Genomic DNA, 19538 nt, shown 5'->3' with positions numbered 1-19538 from the left:
GATGGCATGTGATTTATATCACAAACACTGAAATTTAAAAAGTATTCACAGAGGGAAGAGATATGGGGACATATGTATAACTGATTCACTTTGTTATAAAGCAGAAACTGACACATTGTAGAGCAATAATACTCTAATAAAGATGTTAAAAAAAAAAGTATTCACAGCTATCCAAGTATGAAGACGCTTTTCTCAAGGGAGACATACTTTAATAAGAAAAGAAAATGCACGTCTCACCTTTGTTTTTCTCCCTAAAGTAACGTTTCCTCCAAAAGATAAAAAGCACTAACACATTTGCCCTTGAAGAGTAGAGCCCAGGAATTCTGGTCTCTCTGAACACCCCTCTCCCTTCCTGCTGGCGACCAAACCTCCTGCCCCGCCTCGTATCACAGAAGTCCCCCACGCGCCAAGCAAACGTGTTTACTTCTGCCGCCTGCCAGCCCGGCGGGGAGGAGGGGATCACCCGAGGTGCCCCTCACTTTCGCCCCTGCAGCTTTCCAAACAAACCAGGGCGGGATGGGAGTGTCTTCTTGGCTGTGGAACTTGATCCTCCTACCTTGTCCTGAAGCCACCCGCCGCTTTCCTCCGGCACCCTTCGCGGTGATTTTCCTGTCCGGGACGCCTGGAGAGGGCGCGCGGCTGGTGTCCGTCCAGCCGGAAAGGTAGGGGCTGCTCGGCTGCGCTCCCACCTAGCCGGCCCGGGGACATGGAGCCCCACCGGCTCCCTCTGCATTGCACCTTCCTCCGCGAACTCGGGGGCGGCCGCGGCCACCACTTATCTGGCGCCAGCGGCCGAGAGGGAGGAGCTTCTCCGCCGCTCCAGAGGCGCTAGGCGCTTTCGCCGGGGATCCGCACCCGGGCGTGGCGGGCAGCGCACGCGCCGGCGGACGCCTGGGACTCCGGGCGGCGCCGCGCCCTTCCCCGCTTCCCCGCCGGGTCCGAGGCAGACTGAATCCTTCCCGCGCCGCCCCTTGAACCGCGCCACCTTCCTCCGGTTACCGTCGGCCGCGGGCTTCGGCGGCTCGATGCTTCAGGCGCCGCGGGAGAGGCAGCAGCTGGCTGGAGCGAGCGGCGACGAGCGAGCGAGTCGAGAGCAGCGGGCCTCTGGCCCCGGAACCCGGCACGCCTCTGCGGTCTTCGCGCCGTGGCCTCGGCGGGTAACTCTCCCCCGCCCGCTTCGCTGCGGGTTTGTATCGCCGGGAGAGGGAGGTTGGCGGAGCGGAGAGATCCGCGGGCTTTGCAGCCCCTGAGGCTGAGGACCGGGGGCCGGGGGCGCGCCTCCACGCACCAACCCCCCCTCCCCCCAGGAGCCTGTGTGCGCTGGTTAGGTACCCCCGGGTTTAGGGAGTCGGGGGCGCTCGGCCCCAGGTGCTCTCGCGGGAGGGGCGGGAGGGGCGCTGGAAGCTTGAACGCAGGAGAGGCGACTGGGGTGATGGGCGCTCTGCTCACTATTGTTTGCCTGTAAAAGGGTCTGTACGCGAGCAGGGGCGAGAGGTCTGGAAGGTTCTCCCGTTTTACCCTAGAAAATTTTGCTAGAAACTCTTCTTCCCGTCACGGTGGAACTAGACCTAGCAAACCCAGCTCCGAGGCAGTTTGGAGGAAAGTGCGGCGGTGAGAAAATTTCCGTGACCTGGGCTGCCGTTAGTTTAGGGGGTAGGTGAGAAGACGCTTGTGGTTTTGAGGCGGATTGTTTCCGAGCTCCCTGGTGATCTCAGCCCGTGTGCTGATCTTTTGGCTTGAAAGAAAATCTATCAAAAGCTATTTTCAGAAACTAAAAACAAACCCAAAGCAGCTTTTTGGGGGAGGGTCTTCAGTAGAAGGGCGGGAAGAGAGGTTGGGGACGGGGTTGGGCGTTGCTGTTCAAAGATGATGGTTCAGAAACAGTTCTTGGGAGTGGTGATGAGAAAGACATCTTGTATGCCAGCATTATCAGAAACTACGTAAACTGCAGATTCTAAACTCAGCAAAGTCGCATGTGCTTAAGAGGAGCGCCGCCGGGGGTGGGTAGATAAGGAAACTGCAGATCGGCCAGAAGCCCCTCGCCCTCTGGCCCCAAGTTCACACTAACCTTCTGGTCTCTGATAGCAACTTTTAACAAGGCTAGCTTGGATATTTGACTTTCCGGTCTTAAAACTTTCTCTCCCGGCTGCTGACCATGAAACTATCTTTTTATTTATATGGAGATGTTAAATATTTAGGAGGATCTGGTCAAGCTGGCAGGTTATTTTCCGTTCGAAAGCATGCTGATTTGACATTTGTAAATTGATTCGTTTTCGCTTCCTTTTCCTTTCACCTACGAGTGCTTTTAATACGAAGATCTGCAAAGAGCCACTCTTAGATTGTTATCTTTCGATACTTTGTCGTCTTTGAATAAGGCTGATCGTCCCGGAGGCACTTTAGATAATGGCAACTTTGGTTTATGAGGAGAGAACTCTTCTAGAAACTGTGTTTTCCTGTTCTGGCTTCAAGCTGTCCTTAATCCTGGAGGGGGAGGGGAGGTCTTCATTGGTTGCCCTTGGGGCTTCTCTTAAGCAATATTTTTATCAGCGTCCCTCTCTGATTGTCACAGCCGCAGATTGTACCGTGTCTCCGTATTATGGTGCAATAAAACAAGACTCCTACTTTGATTGTTTCCGTAGATTTGTTAGAAGTACTCAATTTATTCTTATGCCCCGAATCAATACAAATCTTCGGGGCTCAGAAAAGAATAGAGGAACAGTTTTAGCAGAAGAATGCCATTAAATGCTATTTTATTAAATCTTCCCAACCACCCTATGAGACAGGAATGCTTAACCTTATGTTATAGTTAAAAACAGAGACTGCCCAAGGTTAAGTGACCTAGAATGGATCACAGGAAGGTCACTTCACCTCTGCCTTACACCATTCCAGGAAGCCTCTGTAGCAGACATTCTTCACCAATTCTTCCATTCATTTGCATATCTTTCTCCTTTGCCTTCCACAATGCTCATTTATATAGCCCCTGATCGGAACACAGATTAATTCTTTTTGTTTGTTTGTTTTCAGAACTATTTATTAAATCAAAGCAGAAATATATACAGAAAACATACTCTGAATAATGGCTACACATAATTTTCGGCAGATACTTACAAATATTCATGTCTCCCTTTCTTTTGATTAATAAGTTTTTTAACATCTTTATTAGGGTATAATTGCTTTACAATGGTGTGTCAGTATTTGCTTTATAACCAAGTGAATCAGTTATGTATATATACATATGTCCCCATATCTCTTCCCTCTTGCATCTCCCTCCCTCCCACCCTCCCCACAGATTAATTCTTAATTACCCCTCATGCTTGGCTTCTTGAGCAGGTGCTCTGCATACTTTGTCTTTCCTTCTGATAGCTCCAGACTTTCAACAATTAGTTATCATCTATCTTCTCCACATCTTTGACATGCCCCTTTGGTGTGCTGTGTCTGGCCAGGTTTACAAGGTCATGTTATCTCCATTGGCTTATGTTCTGAAAGTTCTTTTCCTTCTGAATACGTGTATATTCTCACTGAAGTTCCTGCTCATCCTTCTTGCCTGGAAGAAATCTTCCCAGGGCTACAGCCCCACCCTGACGGCTGAAATGAATCTCTCCTGTTTCTCCCCAATACAGTGGACAACAGCACACACTGATTTCCAATCGAACCCTGATAAGTTAGAAATAAAAGTATTTAGTTTGGAGTGAGCTTGATGTATGGAACAGGCTGTCTGCCTTGGACATTACAGTGTTTCAGTAGAAAACTGTATTTATGATTCCATGTCAGGGTGTTAGAAGCACAGTTCCCTCACCACAGTGGGGTAGCAGGCGTTCTTTCCCATGATGGTGACTGAATTGGTGGAAGTGTCTCAGACTCGGTCAGGAACTTGGCTGCCCTACAGTCAGGCTAAGAAGCGATAGTATTATGGGGGTGAGGTTATGAGGGTAAAAGAGAGTGCAGAGCAGTAGTATCTGAGTCTCTTCCCCACATCCATATTTCTTTTTCCCTTTTCTTTTCTTCCTTTTTTTTTTTTTTTTGCGGGGGGGGGTGTGCAGATCTTTTGGTCATCCCGCTTCCCATTTACTGTCCCAACCTTCTGCATCTGATCAGGGCTTTCCTCTTCCTGGACCATTGGGAAAAGGCGAAGGAAAGCACCCAACCCTTAGGAGATTTTTTTACCTTCAACACTGGAAAGCTGAGTGAAGAGGATCTCTTCTTCTGCATTCTCTCTTGCCCCTTAAACCTGAAACACAGTGAGCCAATGCCATCATTTCATCCGGTAGCACAGAGTAATGCTGGTCTTTGAAGAATTCTTTACACATTGATTTACTTTTTATGTGGTTGGGAATGGAAAGGTCTGTGGGAGATGAGGGAATAAGGCCTCCAGATGAGGAAATGGAAAGGAAGCTGGAAATTTCTCCAAGGGAAACAGCGTTACTCTCGCCTTCATGGGTTGTGGAAGCAGGCCCAGAGTTGGTGTAGCTGTGGGTCATGGTCACTATGCTTTGATGGGGCAATGAGGGAGCAGAGAGTGGTCTCGCAGTGGCTCTTGCCTGACTTTCTGCAGTCATCTATATGGTGGGACTCGAGATTTAACCAATATTTACTGCGTACCCACCACGTAATAGATGTTCTAGGTAGGTCATGGGGCGTTGAACAAAACAGATGAAGCTCCCACTCTTACAGAGCTTGTGTTTCTGTGGGAAATGGAATCAATAAACCAGATACAAATAAATGGAAAAACGTTTTTCAGCTAGAAATGAGTGTTACAAAGACAATGCAATGTGGGCGCGTGCCAGACAGGGCATGGGGGCAGCCAGTTGAGAGCAGTCAGAGAGCTGTTGTGAGGAGGGCATATTTGAAGTGAGATGTGAATGATGAGAAGGAGCCAGTCAAGTGAACTGCAGAAGGAAGAGCATTCTAGGCAGACGGAAAAGCAGCTGCAAAGGCCCTGAGGCATAAATGAATTGGGGATGTCTGGAGAACTTGTAGATGGAGAAGAGTGCAAAAGGGCAGGAGAGGAGAGGAAGTCAATGAGGCAGGCGGAAGACCACTTATGTGAAGATTTTAAGTCTTAGAAAGGAGTTTGAATTGTATTTTTATTAGAATGGGCTGCCCCTGGAGACTTTGAATTAGAGACTCAGTCTTCACCTGGTGGGCAATGGGCAATGGTCTTTCCTGTTTCTCTCTCTCTCTCTCTCTCTCTCTCTCTCTCTCTCTCTCACACACACACACACACACACACACACACACACACACACACACACACTTTCACTCTCAGTTTTTCTTCTCCCCATTAATTGTCCATCACTGATTTCCCCTTTGCCCTAGGTCAGAGCACAGGCATATCCACACAGAAAAGCAGGGCTCAGAGGGCTGTGGACAGTGTTCCTCTTACCCTCTGAAATAAATCCATATACTCAGTTTCAATTTCAAGCATGAAACTCCCCATCACTAGCTCTGATTTCTTAGCCTCTCTCCAGACTGAATATCTAGTTGTCTCTAAGCCTCTGGATTGGCTGGTGACATCTGAAACTAGATACTAAAAAGTATCTAGTCAAATCAATCATAGTGGGTATCTTTTGCAAGACAATGATTGTCCCAAAAGGGGATATTCTGTGTAACAAGGAGGTCTTGCCTTTTCCAGAACTCCCGCTCCCTTTCCCCAGCCTATGAAGTCTGATATGAGAGGTAATTTCAGTGGAAATGTGCAGGACTCTTATAATAGTTGCCATGGGACTATACTATGCCTTAGAAATTTCATTTCTATTGTTCTTTGTAGATGATCTTGTCAGTCTTAGAGTAACACTTAAATCATGAAAGCTTATGTCCAAGTCGATATCTCCTGGTAGCACTGGTTTATCAGAAATGAACAGAAGCATTTTATCAGTTATCCTTTGATTCCAGGATAGCTCATTATTGCTAGTACATAACTCTCTGGGGAAGCTTGGTATACTCTTTAGAGAGAAAATTGTTTTTGAGATTATTTAGCCAGATGCCCTGCTCATTTATTAATTTACATACTTAACATACGTAGTATAATTTACATACTATTTCATATATAACACAGCTCACTTTCAGCTTTTCATGTCTGTTTCTTTCTGACTGAAGTAGTGGCATAAAATCTGGAACACGTTTCTATTTGAGAGGGCAGCGATTATGTCTTATCTTGTTCGCCCCGTGTCCTCGGTACCTGGTGTGGTGTCCAGAACACTATAGATGGCCATGGCTTAACTCACAATGTGACTATATTAGCTCAGCTGTAACATCTTTATAACTCTTAGGATTATAACTATTAGTATCATCAATTTGTCATCTCAAAAACTTGACACGTTGGAGAAGAAAGGTGAAAGGTGAATTCATTACTGTGGATTAGTCTATATTAGTTAAAACTCTTCTGGTTTTGAAACTCTTCTTTTTTTGAAAATAATATACTTGGGCTGACACGTAAGAGACCGGTATGTGAATATTATCAGGTGGATATTCTCAAATTTGTTTTCGTGTATGGTAAACTTTCAGAACAGTTTCATAATTCATAACTTATGATAATTTGAGTTGGGTTAGTCAGTTAGTTGGGTATGTGATTACATTAGTGAGGAAATAAGTGTGCCAAGAGCATGGATAATGGAATCATTTCCCTCTTTAATAGCTCAGCGTCTCACATCCATGATGTCATGCCCTTTAGTAGGCAGAGATTTGCACCGCTTGAGTTCCAGTGCTTATTATGATATTTCTTAGGTTTCTGTTCTGTATCATTTTACCTAACTGGAGACACACACAGGTGCCCTGGGGATAAAAAGCTCTCCTCATTGAGATTGCCAGAGCTGGGAGGAGTCCCTGCCTGGCAGAGGGGACTGAGAGGGGCCCAGCTGTGGGCTCTTGCTGAGACTCATAGTGATGAAGTTTCTCACAAAGAACGGTGCCTTCAGAGGGCATTTTCCTGGTTAATACAGATATTCAAGGACATGCTGTTACATAAACAAAGCCTTCTTGTCTTCAAGCTGATTTTATGGAGTCTCCCTTCCCCTACCCCATCATATTTTAGTCCTCAGAGAAGTTATCAGCCCACTGCTTCAGACAGCTTGGAGGAGTTTTCTTCTTAGGAAAGATTCTATTGCAACTATTTAGGCCCGCACCATAGAAGGTGCTGCTTTTATTAAAATAATAAAATATGTATAAAAAACAATATAAAGTATAGCAATTGAAATAAAATAAAATGAAATGCTTTTATTAAAATCTGTGCAACCCTTTAGTATGTGAGAGTCCTTCATGTATTAAGGGATAGAAGAGGCAAAGGTAAGGGAATATGTATACATTTTCTATGTTCAGCATAGAGCCAAAGAATAAAAGATCAGATTTTTTTTAATTCCCTGACTTCTTTTTAGGGATAATATACAGCTAATATAAAATTAGATAATGTAATATATAATAATTATTATAATAAATATAATATAAAGGTATAAAACTGCATTTAAAAATTGAGAAATGGGTTATCCAGTTGCATTTAGACAAGAGCAATGAGATGATAATCCAGTTGCATTTCAACTGGATTTTCAACTGCTTTTCAGCAACAGCAACTAATTTAATTTATAATTTTATTTAATTGACAGACTCTGCAAGTTAAAGGAACTCTGTTGTAAATGTAAGTGATCTTTGTAAGATGAATAAATACTGCTGTCAAGATACTTTTGATATTTGGAGCCAATATTTCAAGTAAATGTCAAAGGAAGTTAGCTAATCACTCTTGTTTGATCCCAGCTATGTTACAATTAAATTAGAAATAATTGGATTTTTTTCTTAAGCAGGATGTTAAGGGATATGTGTAATTTCTGATTATGAAGTACCTGTAAATGTTTCGCAGGCCCTGAATTTCTTTGGAGGACAAAACTGGCCCACCTATTGCAAAGCAAAAACAAAACCAAAAACAACCCCCCCCCCTCGCCCCATTGTTTTTGTGTGTAGGGCTCTTCTGCTTTAACCATAAGTAATATAATCATATTCTTATAAAAAGCTTCTACCCAAGTTCTCCACCTATGACCACCAATATTCCTGTCCACACACCTTTTATAATAGCATTCCTCAAGCATGGTTTTTATTATGGACATTTTTTTCTGCTCAAAAATCCAGAGAAGTTCTCCCGCAGGTCTTTGAAGTTTTCTGCGATCTCCTGTTGCTAACTTTCTTTTCACTCTTCCATTTGCACTGCAGTCACTGCAAGCCTCCTGGCGCTGCATCTTGCAAGGATCCTTTGACACTTAGTGCCCTTCTCCTTCCACTCCACACTCCCCCTCCCCCATCCAAGCCATGTGTAACCTGCCTTCGTTTCCCAGCTTCATGGCTAATAACTGCACGACTCTGAACGCATTGCCTAACTTCTGTGAGCATCACTTTCTTTATCTGTAAACTTGAAATAATGCCCACATCACAGTTACGATAATTAGAAAGAAGACACGTATAAGTAGTTCAGCATTAGTGCCTGCCGAATATCAAACATTTAATCAATGTTGTTACATTATTATTATTATTCTAACTCTGTTATTATAGTTGTTCTTCCTCGAATAGTTAAAATTTGACTTTCTCCAGAAAGTCTCTCTGTTTGGCCTTCTCTAGCTCTAATTTTTTCTCCAATCTGTGTCATCTTAGACCCTGACTTCACTTTGGACTCTATTAATCTACTCATGTTGTATTTCTTAAATTATTTTTCAGTGAACAGCAACAAATATTTGGGCACCTATCATGTGCCAGACACAGTGCTATTTACAACATAGAGATCCATGGGCATGCAGTGGAGGGATACAGTGTGTGTGCGCGTGCGTGTGCGTGTGTGCGCGTGCGTGCGAGTGTGCGCGTGCATGCGTGTGCACACACACAACACACGGGCTTAGGTGAAGATGGGGTATGAAAATCTGTTGGTTGAATAGCACTGTGTGTTTTTCAGAATAAACTAGTGTTAAGAAGTAAAAACTACTCTATTCAGATGCCCATTAAAAAATTAACATCTTTTCATCTTTTTTCTATAGTATAAAAATATGATAGTTATAGTTTCTGTATTTTTTTTTAAAGAATGATATTGGAGGACAACTTCAGATCACTTCTTTTGTTAAAAAAATTTATTTATTTATTTTTGGCTGTGTTGGGTCTTCGTTGATTGGCTCGGGCTTTCTTTAGTTGCTGTGAGCAGGGGCTACTCTTCGTTGTGGTGTGCGGGCATCTCATTGTGGTGCCTTCTCTTATTGCGGAACACAGGCTCTAGGTGCATGGGCTTCAGTAGTTGTGGACTGCAGGATTTAGTAATTGTGCCTTGCGGGCTCTAGAGCACAGGCTCAGTAGTTGTGGCTCACGGGCTTAGTTGCTCTGTGGCATGTGGGATCTTCCCGGACTAGGGCTCGAACCTGTGTCGCCTGCATTGGCAAGTGGTTTCTCAACCACTGCTCTACCAGGGAAGCCCCAGTTTCTGTATTCTTGAAACAGCTTTACATATGCTTTCTTTCTTAGAAGCTCCTCTATCCTCATCCAAACACAGGGTAAAGGTAGAAAAGGAAGTCTTCCTTGAAGAGCAGGATCCCACTAGACCATTCCAGTTTATGGCGGGGAGGGCAAAGGATGGGAGGGAACATCCAGGCAGCAGCATGATCAAAGGCACTGAGGCATGAAACAATGTTGAGTAGGACAGAGAACTGTGCAGAGTTTTGTGCTCATAGAGCATAATGTTCAAAATCAAGCATTTTGGGAGACGATGCAGGAGAGAATGTAGGGGTCAGCTAAATCAGACTCAGAGACCTATGGCCTATATGTTTACATCTCCCTATAAGGATATGCACTTGGGTAGGTCTACATAGACAATTTTAACAAATTTATATATAACAATTTATAACAGTCAAATTCTGCACATTGCTTCCAAAGTTGCACTTGGATTTTACATGTGGTATGGAATACATCTCTTTCATTTGCTGTTTTCATAAGAAAATGATGAAAACATTAGTTACCTGTAATATATAATTATTAGAGCTCTCATTTTTAATAACTTTAAGTGTTTGAAAGATAGAAATGTGAAGGGGTTCCCTGATTGCCTAGTGGTTAGGCTTCCGGGCTTTCACTGCCATGACTCAGGTTCGATCCCTGGTTGGGGAACTGAGATCCTGCAAGGCATGTGCAGTGCGGCAAAAAAAAAAAAAAAATTGTGAAGTATTATTTGAGACTTCTGAAGCCTGCGTTTCTATATGAAAGTTGAGAGTAGAGAGGGACTTCAACAGGACAGAGACATCCAAGAACAGACCAGAGGACCATTACAAATTCGTAGCCTTGAAACTTTCAGTACCTCACTAATACATTTCACACCCAAGAAAGCCACAGCTTCGTCTTCTATAATTATGTGATTGATAATTTGTATGTACAATTTGATCAATATTTGATTTTTCTTTGTTTGCATTGCAGTTAATGTTTGCCTTCCTTTCCCCCCTCTCCACTCCCTTTTTTTACCCCTCTCCTCCTCCCCGCTCCCTTTTTTTTTTTTTTTTTTTTTTTGCGGTACGCGGGCCTCTCACTGCTGTGGCCTCTCCCGTTGCGGGGCGCAGGCTCCGGATGCGCAGGCTCAGCGGCCATGGCTCATGGGCCCAGCCGCTCCGCGGCATGTGGGATCTTCCCGGGCCGGGGCACGAACCCGTGTCGCCTGCATTGGCAGGCGGACTCTCAACCACTGCGCCACCAGGGAAGCCCCCCGCTCCCATTTTTAAGGCAACATTCAGTTTGGTTTTTTAAAAAATTAATTTATTTTATTCGATTTATTTTGGGCTATGTTGGGTCTTCATAGCAGTGCACAGTCTTCTCATTATGGTGGCTTCTCTTTTTGTGGAGCACAGGTTCTAGGTATGCTGGCTTCAGTAGTTGTGGCTCGCGGGCTCTAGAGTGCAGGCTCAGTAGTTGTGGTGCACGGGCTTAGTTGCTCCATAGCATGTGGGATCTTCTTGGACCAGGGCTCGAACCAGTGTCCCCTGCATTGGCAGATGGATTCTTAACCACTGAGCCACCAGGGAAGCCCCATGAGTTAGTTTTTGATACATCAATATGTTATTTAGAGCTTATACAATGTCTGATGTTAAATGTCTGAATTATATTTAATTCTAGAAAATCTAATGTGTTTTTATTACAGAAATACGTTTTCTACCAAGTCTGAGTGGTGTCCAGTGTATTTTAACTCTGTCTTTTGGTGTTGATTTCTCTTGCTTAGGAATTAAGCAATAGGACTGAAAACTCCCTAAACATAAGAGTGTAAAATTCCCAGAGGAAAATTAAATGCTAAAGAAAAAAAAACACTGGCATTTACTTGAGGTGTAATTAGCCTGAAAATGGAATGTGTGGGAGAGGTAGGCAAGGAGGCTAGGAAAACAGAGGGCAGATCAAAAAGTGTCTTACAGCGTTTCCAGCACTACTGAGGGAAGAATGTATCCTTATTATAGGTCTGTGGTTATCAAACAGCTTTTCTTATCACCCAGGGATTTGCCTCTAGAAGTTGTCAATCTTCCAGTTTAAATATATGTGCTCCTTGTCTCTTATATTTTTCTCATTATAAGTGAATTACTTTGGCATTTCCATTTATACACCAGCTCCTGGGAGTTGAACATCTCAGGTAAACTGATCACTCAAATGTCTGAACCAGCACAGCTGAGCAGCTAACTCTTGGGTTGGGGCTTCTCCCAGGTAATGCCTTTTTCTGAGGTTCTGCCTAGGCTGCCAACACCTGTTTCTTGGACAGCTCCAATTTCTCAGTCTCTTTTTTTTTTTTTTAAAGTAAAGTTCTTATGGAAATATATTGGACATACAGAGGAATACACAAACCATGTAAGTATAGTTCGATACGTTTCCTCGCAGTGAACACACCCACGCTACGTGCCTCTGGATCAAGTGCTAGAACATTACCTGCCCTCCAGGAGTGTACCATGTGTTCCCACACAGCCACTGCTCCCCTCCTTGAATGTAACCACCATTCTGACTTTCACCACCGTAGGGTAATTTTTTTTTCCTCTTTCCTTTTTTTTTTTTTTTTTTTTTTTTTGGTGGTACGCGGGCCTCTCACTGTTGTGGCGTCTCCCGTTGCGGAGCACAGGCTCTGGACGCGCAGGCCCAGCGGCCATGGCTCACGGGCCCAGCCGCTCCGCAGCATGTGGGATCTTCCCGGACCGGGGCACGAACCCGTGTCCCCTGCATCGGCAGGCGGATTCTCAACCACTGCGCCACCAGGGAAGCCCTCTCTTTCCTTTTAATTTGAATTAACACCCAGGTATTCTGAATGACTCTAGAGCATCAGGGTCCCTCTGGCTGAGAGTAAGGACGAGGCATCAAGAAGGGAGTTACAGGTTGAACTGTGTCTCCCTAAAAAGACACGTTGAAGTTCTAACTCCCAGTACCTCAGAATGTGAACTCATTCGAAAATAGGGTCATTGCAGACATAATTAGTTAAGATGAGGTCATGCTGGAGTTGGATGGACCCCTAGTCCAGTGTGACTGGTGTCCTTATAAGAAGCATCTCTGTGAAGACAGAGACACAGAGAGAGCACTATGTGAAGGCAGTGGATTGGAGTGATGATCTATAAACTAGGGAATGCCAAGGAATGCTAGCAAACCACCAGAAACTAGAAAGAAGCAAGGGGAGAATTCTTTCTCCCCTACAGGTTTCAGAGGGAGCATGGCCCTACCAACACTTGGATTCTGGGCTTCTAGCCTCCAGAACTGTGAGATAATACACTTCTGTTATTGTAAGCCACCCTGTTTGTGGTATTTTGTTGTTGCAGCCCTAGAAAATGAATGCAGAGCGTCTGCGGCAGGCCTGGTGCTCTGACCCCTCTTCTCTCTGTCCTCCAGAGTGCACCTGATCCTTGGTTCTGGAATTGCCCTGGCTACACCCTTTCGAAGCTGCTCCTGTCTGGACTAGCTCACAGAGTGCCCTGTCTTGCCCCTGGTTGCTCCATGTCTGTGTTGTGGAAGACAAGGTTTCATTACTATTGCATGACTTTTTCTTTATTTCTTCACTCTGCTCTTCCCTCGCATTTTCAGACTGAACCAGTTTGGTTTCCTGACATACCCCAGACCAAGCCTTGTAAATCAGCCCTCTCTGCTTTCCCACCATCGCCTATCTGGGTCTCTGCTGAGGTGCCGTTAATCCATCCTCCCAGACCCAGACTGAGCCCCCGTCTCCATCTACTTGTCCCCAGTTCCTCTGATCCAGAATCATCTCTGATAGGAAACAAAAAGAACTTTATTCTTTAAATGAAATCCCTATTTCCAATAGTATGGCATGCTGTAAATAAAGGTTTCATTTTGTTGTGCTTATGCATATCAAAGGCCGGTTCTCATTTCAGAAAATAAAAAAGCCCTCAGATCAAAAAGCAGCTCAACAATTAGGCTTTAGTTAGTAATAACGAACGAGGCAGAGCGTATTAGGTGATGGAGTATTTTTTTCTTCAGCAAAGGATTGGTTTTAGACTGCCTGACGGTAACTTATCGATTTCTTATATTCTGGGCCGAGTTTCTGGTGTGAGGGGAATGATAAGGATAGGACTGTTGTTAAGTCCCCAGGATGACTTTATAGACTCAGGCCACTTCCTTTGTTCTTTTGTACTGTTGCTTCAGGATCTTGGGATTCTGGTGGCTTTTGTCTTAAATGCTCTTAGCACAGGCTCTCCCTTCCCCTTATACGTCTATAGCGTAGGGTGGTTACAGAGTGCATGTGCCTTTTAACTGCCCCTGCTTTCTGTTCAGAAGCCATTGCTTACTGCTAGTAACTACTGGGGAAGTCTGCAGACATTTTAAAATATCACAAACATGGGGAAGTTTCAAAAGTTTAAGCATTTTAACTTTTCTTTCCTGGCCTATTGGTGATTCCTTATTCTCTTGCTAAGAATCTCTCAACCTCTAATTTCTGCTCTTCATACAATATATTTTGCCCTTTGAGGGAGAATGCAAAAAAGTTGCATGTTTTAGGCTTCTCTCTATGTATTCTCTATAATATACGTATTATTTAATTGAAAAATAATAAGAGAGTACACTTTGAAACTACAGTTAAGAGGTTAGAATTAGGCAAAATGTTATGTTCGGTATGTTTGATCGTCTATGTTTTTATGAACTTGCCTTTAGAGCATCTGTGTTGTCAGCTCAGACAGTCCTTGTTCCTTGAGATCTTGTGCCATGTGATGGATGGGTAATATGTATCTGTGTCGGATGGATGGATGGACAGATGGACAAGTGGATGATGGAGCTGCTCCATTTGCTTGGCCCGTTATTTCACTGAACTACTGGTAGGATGATTTTCAGTTGAGTTCAGAGCTGCCTCCTGAAGCCTGGGTAGGTTTTCCTAGGCCGTGGGGGTTTTCTTGGGCTGGAGACCAGGGCTCTAGAAGAAGTGATATCTCCTTGACTCTCGCCTGTGGAATGTGTTAAAACATTTGGCTAATTGTGACCATGGAGTCAAACAGTCTGACTCCATTGTGATCCTCGGTGTGCTGGAGTTACTTCTTTCAATGGCAACCCAGATTTCTTTTTTTATTCACCTTCTTGGGGATGGTGTACACTTTGGAAATCTGCTAGGAGAAGAGATGTTTCTTCCCCCTCTCTTCAAAGAGAATGCTCTTATTAGAATTTCCTTTGCTCCTTCTAGACTAGGTTTTGTTTTGCTTTGTTTTGTTTTTGGCCGAGCTGCGCCTTGCAGGATCTTAGTTCCCCAACCAAGGACTGAACCCCGGTCTTGGCAGGGAAAGTGCCAAGTCCTAACCACCGGACTGCCAGGGAATTCCCGAGACTAGGTTGTTTTATAGTGTAAAGAATGCAGCCATTAGTAAACATTTATCCATATTTTAAAACATCTGCCTTTTGAGGTTTTCTCAGATTCTTCTTTATAGAAAATGATGCTAAAGGGCTAGGAAACCCCTAGAGAAGTCTTCACTTATTTGTAGACTTGACTTCAGTTTATGCTGGATGATAAACCTTGTTACAGTGTCCTAGAGCTAAAAATTTTCATTAATGTAAATAGATCATTGTGTATAGTCACACTGTTTATGGCTCTAAAGACTTCAGGGTGAAAGATCTGGCATTTCATTGTTTAGCTTAATTGTCCACTTTATTCAACATTGACTCTGGCTCATAGTAGGCACTTCCCAATCCCTCAGTTCTAAAGAGAAATTTGGTTATCCTTCTGTGGAGTTGTACCTTGGATTATTTTCTGGCCAAAACACTGAACAAAGCATTCCAGAGAAACCTTTGGTTTGTTTATCTACTTGCTCAAATGCTCTAACTTTTCTGCCTAGTCAGTGTGGTTATCAGAAAAAGAAAGTGCTTGTAAGAAGGCTATTTTCAGCATCCACTTTTTCTTCAGTGTGTTTTATTTTCAACAGGATGATTATAGATTCACTTTACCTAGAAATGTACTTTTTTATTTAAAATACTATTAACTTTCTGTTTTCAGAGTCATGGTATTTTAAATATCTACGTATTTTTAAACAAATGATCAAAGTTTATGTTTTAGAAAAAAGACTATGCAAAAGTGCAATTTCAATTTTAAAGTATTTCTAGCAATTTGTAAGGTTCACTGTCTTAGTAAACTGTTTTTTCTAGATTGCAAAAAAAGAAGATTTTGCTCCAGAATGACATTTAGATTAGCAGTTCTCTGAAAACAACCTAAATGTCTGCTGGTAGGGAATGGAAAGCTTTGTGATATATTTGGTTGATAGGATACTCTACAGAACTTAAAAACAATGAACAAGACCTTTATGCATCAATATGGATAGACCTCAAAACCAAAAGTGTAGAGTGAAAAACGCAAATTTCAGAATAGTATGTATTTGTTATGTCAATGTTAAACATTACTTTAAATAATATTATATACCACATAATGTTTTTGAATGCATGTGGGTGTACACGTGTGTGAATAAAAAGTAGATAAATTTGTGATAGTGGTTGCCTCTCAGAGAAGAGGAACATGGTAAGGAGGGGAACATAAATCTCCATTAAAAAAAATCCCTGAATAGATATGGTTACTTTGGTTAATGGATTCATGGGCATTTGTTATATTAACATTTGGACTTCTGGTGATGGGTTTTAAAAAAAAAAATTTTATTTATTTGGTTGCGCTGGGTCTTAGTTGTGGCTCACTGGCTCCTTAGTTGTGGCACATGGGCTCCTTAGTTGTGGCATGCAAACTCTTAGTTGAGGCATGCATGTGGGATCTAGTTCCCTGACCAGGGATCGAACCTGGGCCCCCTGCATTGGGAGTATGGGGTCTTAACTGCTGCTCCACCAGGGAAGTCCCTGTTAACATTTTTGTAATGAAAAAATTCCATGTAATATTTCCTAATGAAATAGATTCCAACCTAGGAACCATACATTTATCAAGACTCTGGGAATGAGACTGAAGCTATTCCAATACATCTATATTTCACAATATTATTCTGTGAAAAACGAAAATTGACAGAATGAATCTTGAAGATGAGGAAAGCTCCAAATTGATCTGGCTCCTGGAAAGCCAGAATAGCTTACAGATTCAGAATAAAGAGCCTGGCAGCCAACGGCCTAGCCCAATCCCTGGCTTGACACCTAACTTTGAGACCTTGGACGAGTTAACCTCTCTAAGCCTCTCAGTTTCCTCATTTACAGAATTAGAATAACAGGCCCATCTCAGCACTGTTGTGAGGGTTCTGTGAGTTCATGTATGTAGTAGGCATGCAACAAAGATTAGCTCTTATCATTTTCATGCTCACTCCTATTATCGGCAGCCTCAATTCTTCTGGTGAACTGTTTTCATTTTCACTTCAGAATCTTCGCAAATGCTGTTTCCTCAGAATGGGATGCTTTTCATTTCCACCCTGATTTCTTCTGGTTAACTCCTTCTCAGAGGAGTTCTCTGTGAATTTCCTCAAATTCCTCTGAGAAGCTCCCTGTCCTTCCCCACCTGGGTCAGTTTCTTGTCAGACCACAATTGTAATTTAATACTTACTTATATAGTAATAACTCTAAGTACTATTACTTAATAGTAGTAACAACTACTTGCTAATTTCTGCTTCTCTCCTGGATTGTAGACTGTTTTTCTTCGTCACTTCTGTATCTTCAGTGCCTGTGACAAGGGCTGGCGTTAGGAAATTAATTATTGACTAAATCAGCAAAGTTATAGTAGAGGTAAAAACTTTCAGAGTTAATTTTACTAGGAAATGAATTGACTTCCTTTGCCTAGAAGATTAATTTAGCTAGTATTTGGAAGTAAATCTAGGACTATGTGATTTAATAAAAAATATGTATCACATGTACTGGTTTATTTGTAATAATAATTATAAGATACCCCAAATTAAGATTCACATCATATTTGTAATTTGACTTTGGAGGGTCATCTGATGGATAGTAACATAAGTATCATCACATACTTTCATTTACTGTGGAAAGCAGGAACATTTCCAACACTTTAATCTTAAGATTTGATACATGCTCATCTGGTCTTTTACCCTCAAGCTAACTGACTTTTTTCTTTTAAAAGTAGCAAAAGAGAAATTAACAAACAGGAAATGATACTTCTCAAGGAGCAGAATAAGCTAGGTTCATTCAGAATAAACTGATGTAATAAGTAGCTTGAAAAAAAAGGGCTTTTGTAAGTCAGATGGAATGTTACTTATAACTTACAAGCAAACTATAAAACAGTAAACCCTTTGGAAGGGGAACTTAGAGTAGGAGGAAAGACAGGAAACTGGTTCCTTCTTAGTTGTGGGTTTATTTACTCTGGGAGAGAAACCTAAGAAGGCTTTAAAATTTGAGGAAGGTCTGTGTGTTCAGATATTAGCATATTTCCCCAGGAAAGACATCACACAGAATTTTGAACTGATTAAAAGCCCAAATTTATGAGATAAGTAGGGAGCTGAGCAAAATATGAACAAGAAAGAAACTTTCAAAGCATTGAAAGAATTTTTTGACCCAGATGGGGTGGTGGGGAGGTGAAATTTCAGGGCTAGGAAAATAATCAAGGCCCTACATTGAAAAAGAAGACTACAAATGTAGCCTTAGGAGTCTACCCTCGCCACCTTTGGAGGCAAATGATTTTGTAACACAAATCACTGGGAAAAATTACTTTATAGCCATATTTTGTCTTATCCTACTTCTCTGTTAACTATTGTATACTGAAATCATAAGTAACTGCATTTTTAATGCTGAGCATATACTCATTCATTCATTAGGACATGCTTATTTGGTTTCAGTTATTTACCAAGCTTAGAGTAAAAGCTTCATTTTTTAATCCTTTTTTAATTGAAATGAAACATGTATTCTTTAAAATTGGACAAAATTAGTTATTGTTCAAAAGTATCACCTGGGGGGTACTGGAAGATACCCCCCCCCTTTTTTTAAATTTGAAGGTGTGTGCCTGCAAAATTCTGCTAATAACTACTTTACCTATTTATTTATTTGTTTTTTTGTTTTGTTTTTTTTCTGTATGCGGGCCTCTCACTGCTTGGTCTCTCCCATTGCGGAGTACAGGCTCCAGACGCGCAGGCCCAGCGGCCATGGCTCACGGGCCCAGCCGCTCCGGGGCATGTGGGATCTTCCCGGACGAACCCGTGTCCCCTGCATCGGCAGGCGGACTCTCAACCACTGCGCCACCAGGGAAGCCCTACTTTACCTATTTATTAATCATCTGCCCCCAAATCAGGATTGGAGTACTTTTGAAGCCATATGGTTAGAAGATTGCACTTTGGGAAACACTGGTTTAAATAACATTCTAATGCTTGTAAGCAAGCTACATCAGCATTGGCACCACCTGGGAACTCACTAGAAATGCATATTCTTAGGCCCCACCTGCCCTACCAAATAAGGATCTACAGTTTAACAAGATGCTCAGGTGATGTTAATGATGGACATTAAAGTTTATTAAGCACTACTATCCAAAGCCCTCCCAAGTGGTTTTTATTTTTTTAATTAATTATTTTTTTCCAAGTGGTTTTTTTTTTTTTTTTTTTTTTTTTCCTCGGTATGCGGGCCTCTCACTGTTGTGGCCTCTCCCGTTGCGGAGCACAGGCTCCGGACGCGCAGGCCTAGCGGCCATGGCTCACGGGCTTAGTTGCTCCGCGGCATGTGGGATCTTCCCGGACCAGGGCACGAACCCGTGTCTCCTGCATCGGCAGGCGGATTCTCAACCACTGCGCCACCAGGGAAGCCCTTTCCAAGTGGTTTTTAAAACAGTATCTTTAGTAACAAGTGACTCATTATCCAGCAATGGAACCTGTATTATCTTTAGGCAACCTAAGCAAGTTCTTCCCTGCTGAGCTCAAAGCTAAGTCCTTGAATATTGCATTCACTGGCGTTGGCTTAACTCCCCGTAGCATTCAGTACCAGGCTAATGCCTTTTTTTCATGAAGGCCATACAGACATGAGAATAGCCATTTTTGTTTTCCTGCCTTGATTTAAGCTTCTCCAGGTGTAACTAAATCCCCATCCCTCTAGCTGTTCCTGGTGTGACATTGTTTGGGGTTTCTTTACTAACCTTTCTATTTCAAATTTGTGATTGCTCCTTCACTCCAGCTGGTAGTAAC

General features: G+C 42.8%; 1 protein-coding gene across 28 annotated transcripts in view; it reads left to right on the top strand.

The window, feature by feature from the left end:
• The first annotated feature begins 393 nt into the window (after positions 1 to 393).
• ST3GAL6 (ST3 beta-galactoside alpha-2,3-sialyltransferase 6) overlaps positions 394 to 19538 on the top strand; it is a 78790-nt gene continuing 59645 nt past the window's right edge. For 5 of the 28 annotated variants that reach the window (XM_067034847.1, XM_059064857.2, XM_067034846.1 and 2 more), the window contains exon 1: positions 468 to 1157. Coding sequence is in view for 1 of the 28 variants with exons in the window: in XM_067034832.1 (XP_066890933.1) it covers positions 1026 to 1186 (161 nt within the window). In the remaining 27 variants the exon portion in view is untranslated. Of the gene's footprint in view, positions 1187 to 12843; positions 12972 to 17053; positions 17146 to 19538 lie in introns of those variants that run through there. The other 23 variants (XM_067034827.1, XM_067034845.1, XM_067034832.1 and 20 more) reach the window with 13 other exon arrangements.

Source organism: Kogia breviceps, chromosome 5 (assembly GCF_026419965.1).
Source record: "Kogia breviceps isolate mKogBre1 chromosome 5, mKogBre1 haplotype 1, whole genome shotgun sequence".
Taxonomy (NCBI): domain Eukaryota; kingdom Metazoa; phylum Chordata; class Mammalia; order Artiodactyla; family Physeteridae; genus Kogia; species Kogia breviceps.
The sequence above is the reverse complement of the archived record's forward strand: the minus strand, read 5'-3'. Positions and strand labels throughout refer to the sequence as shown.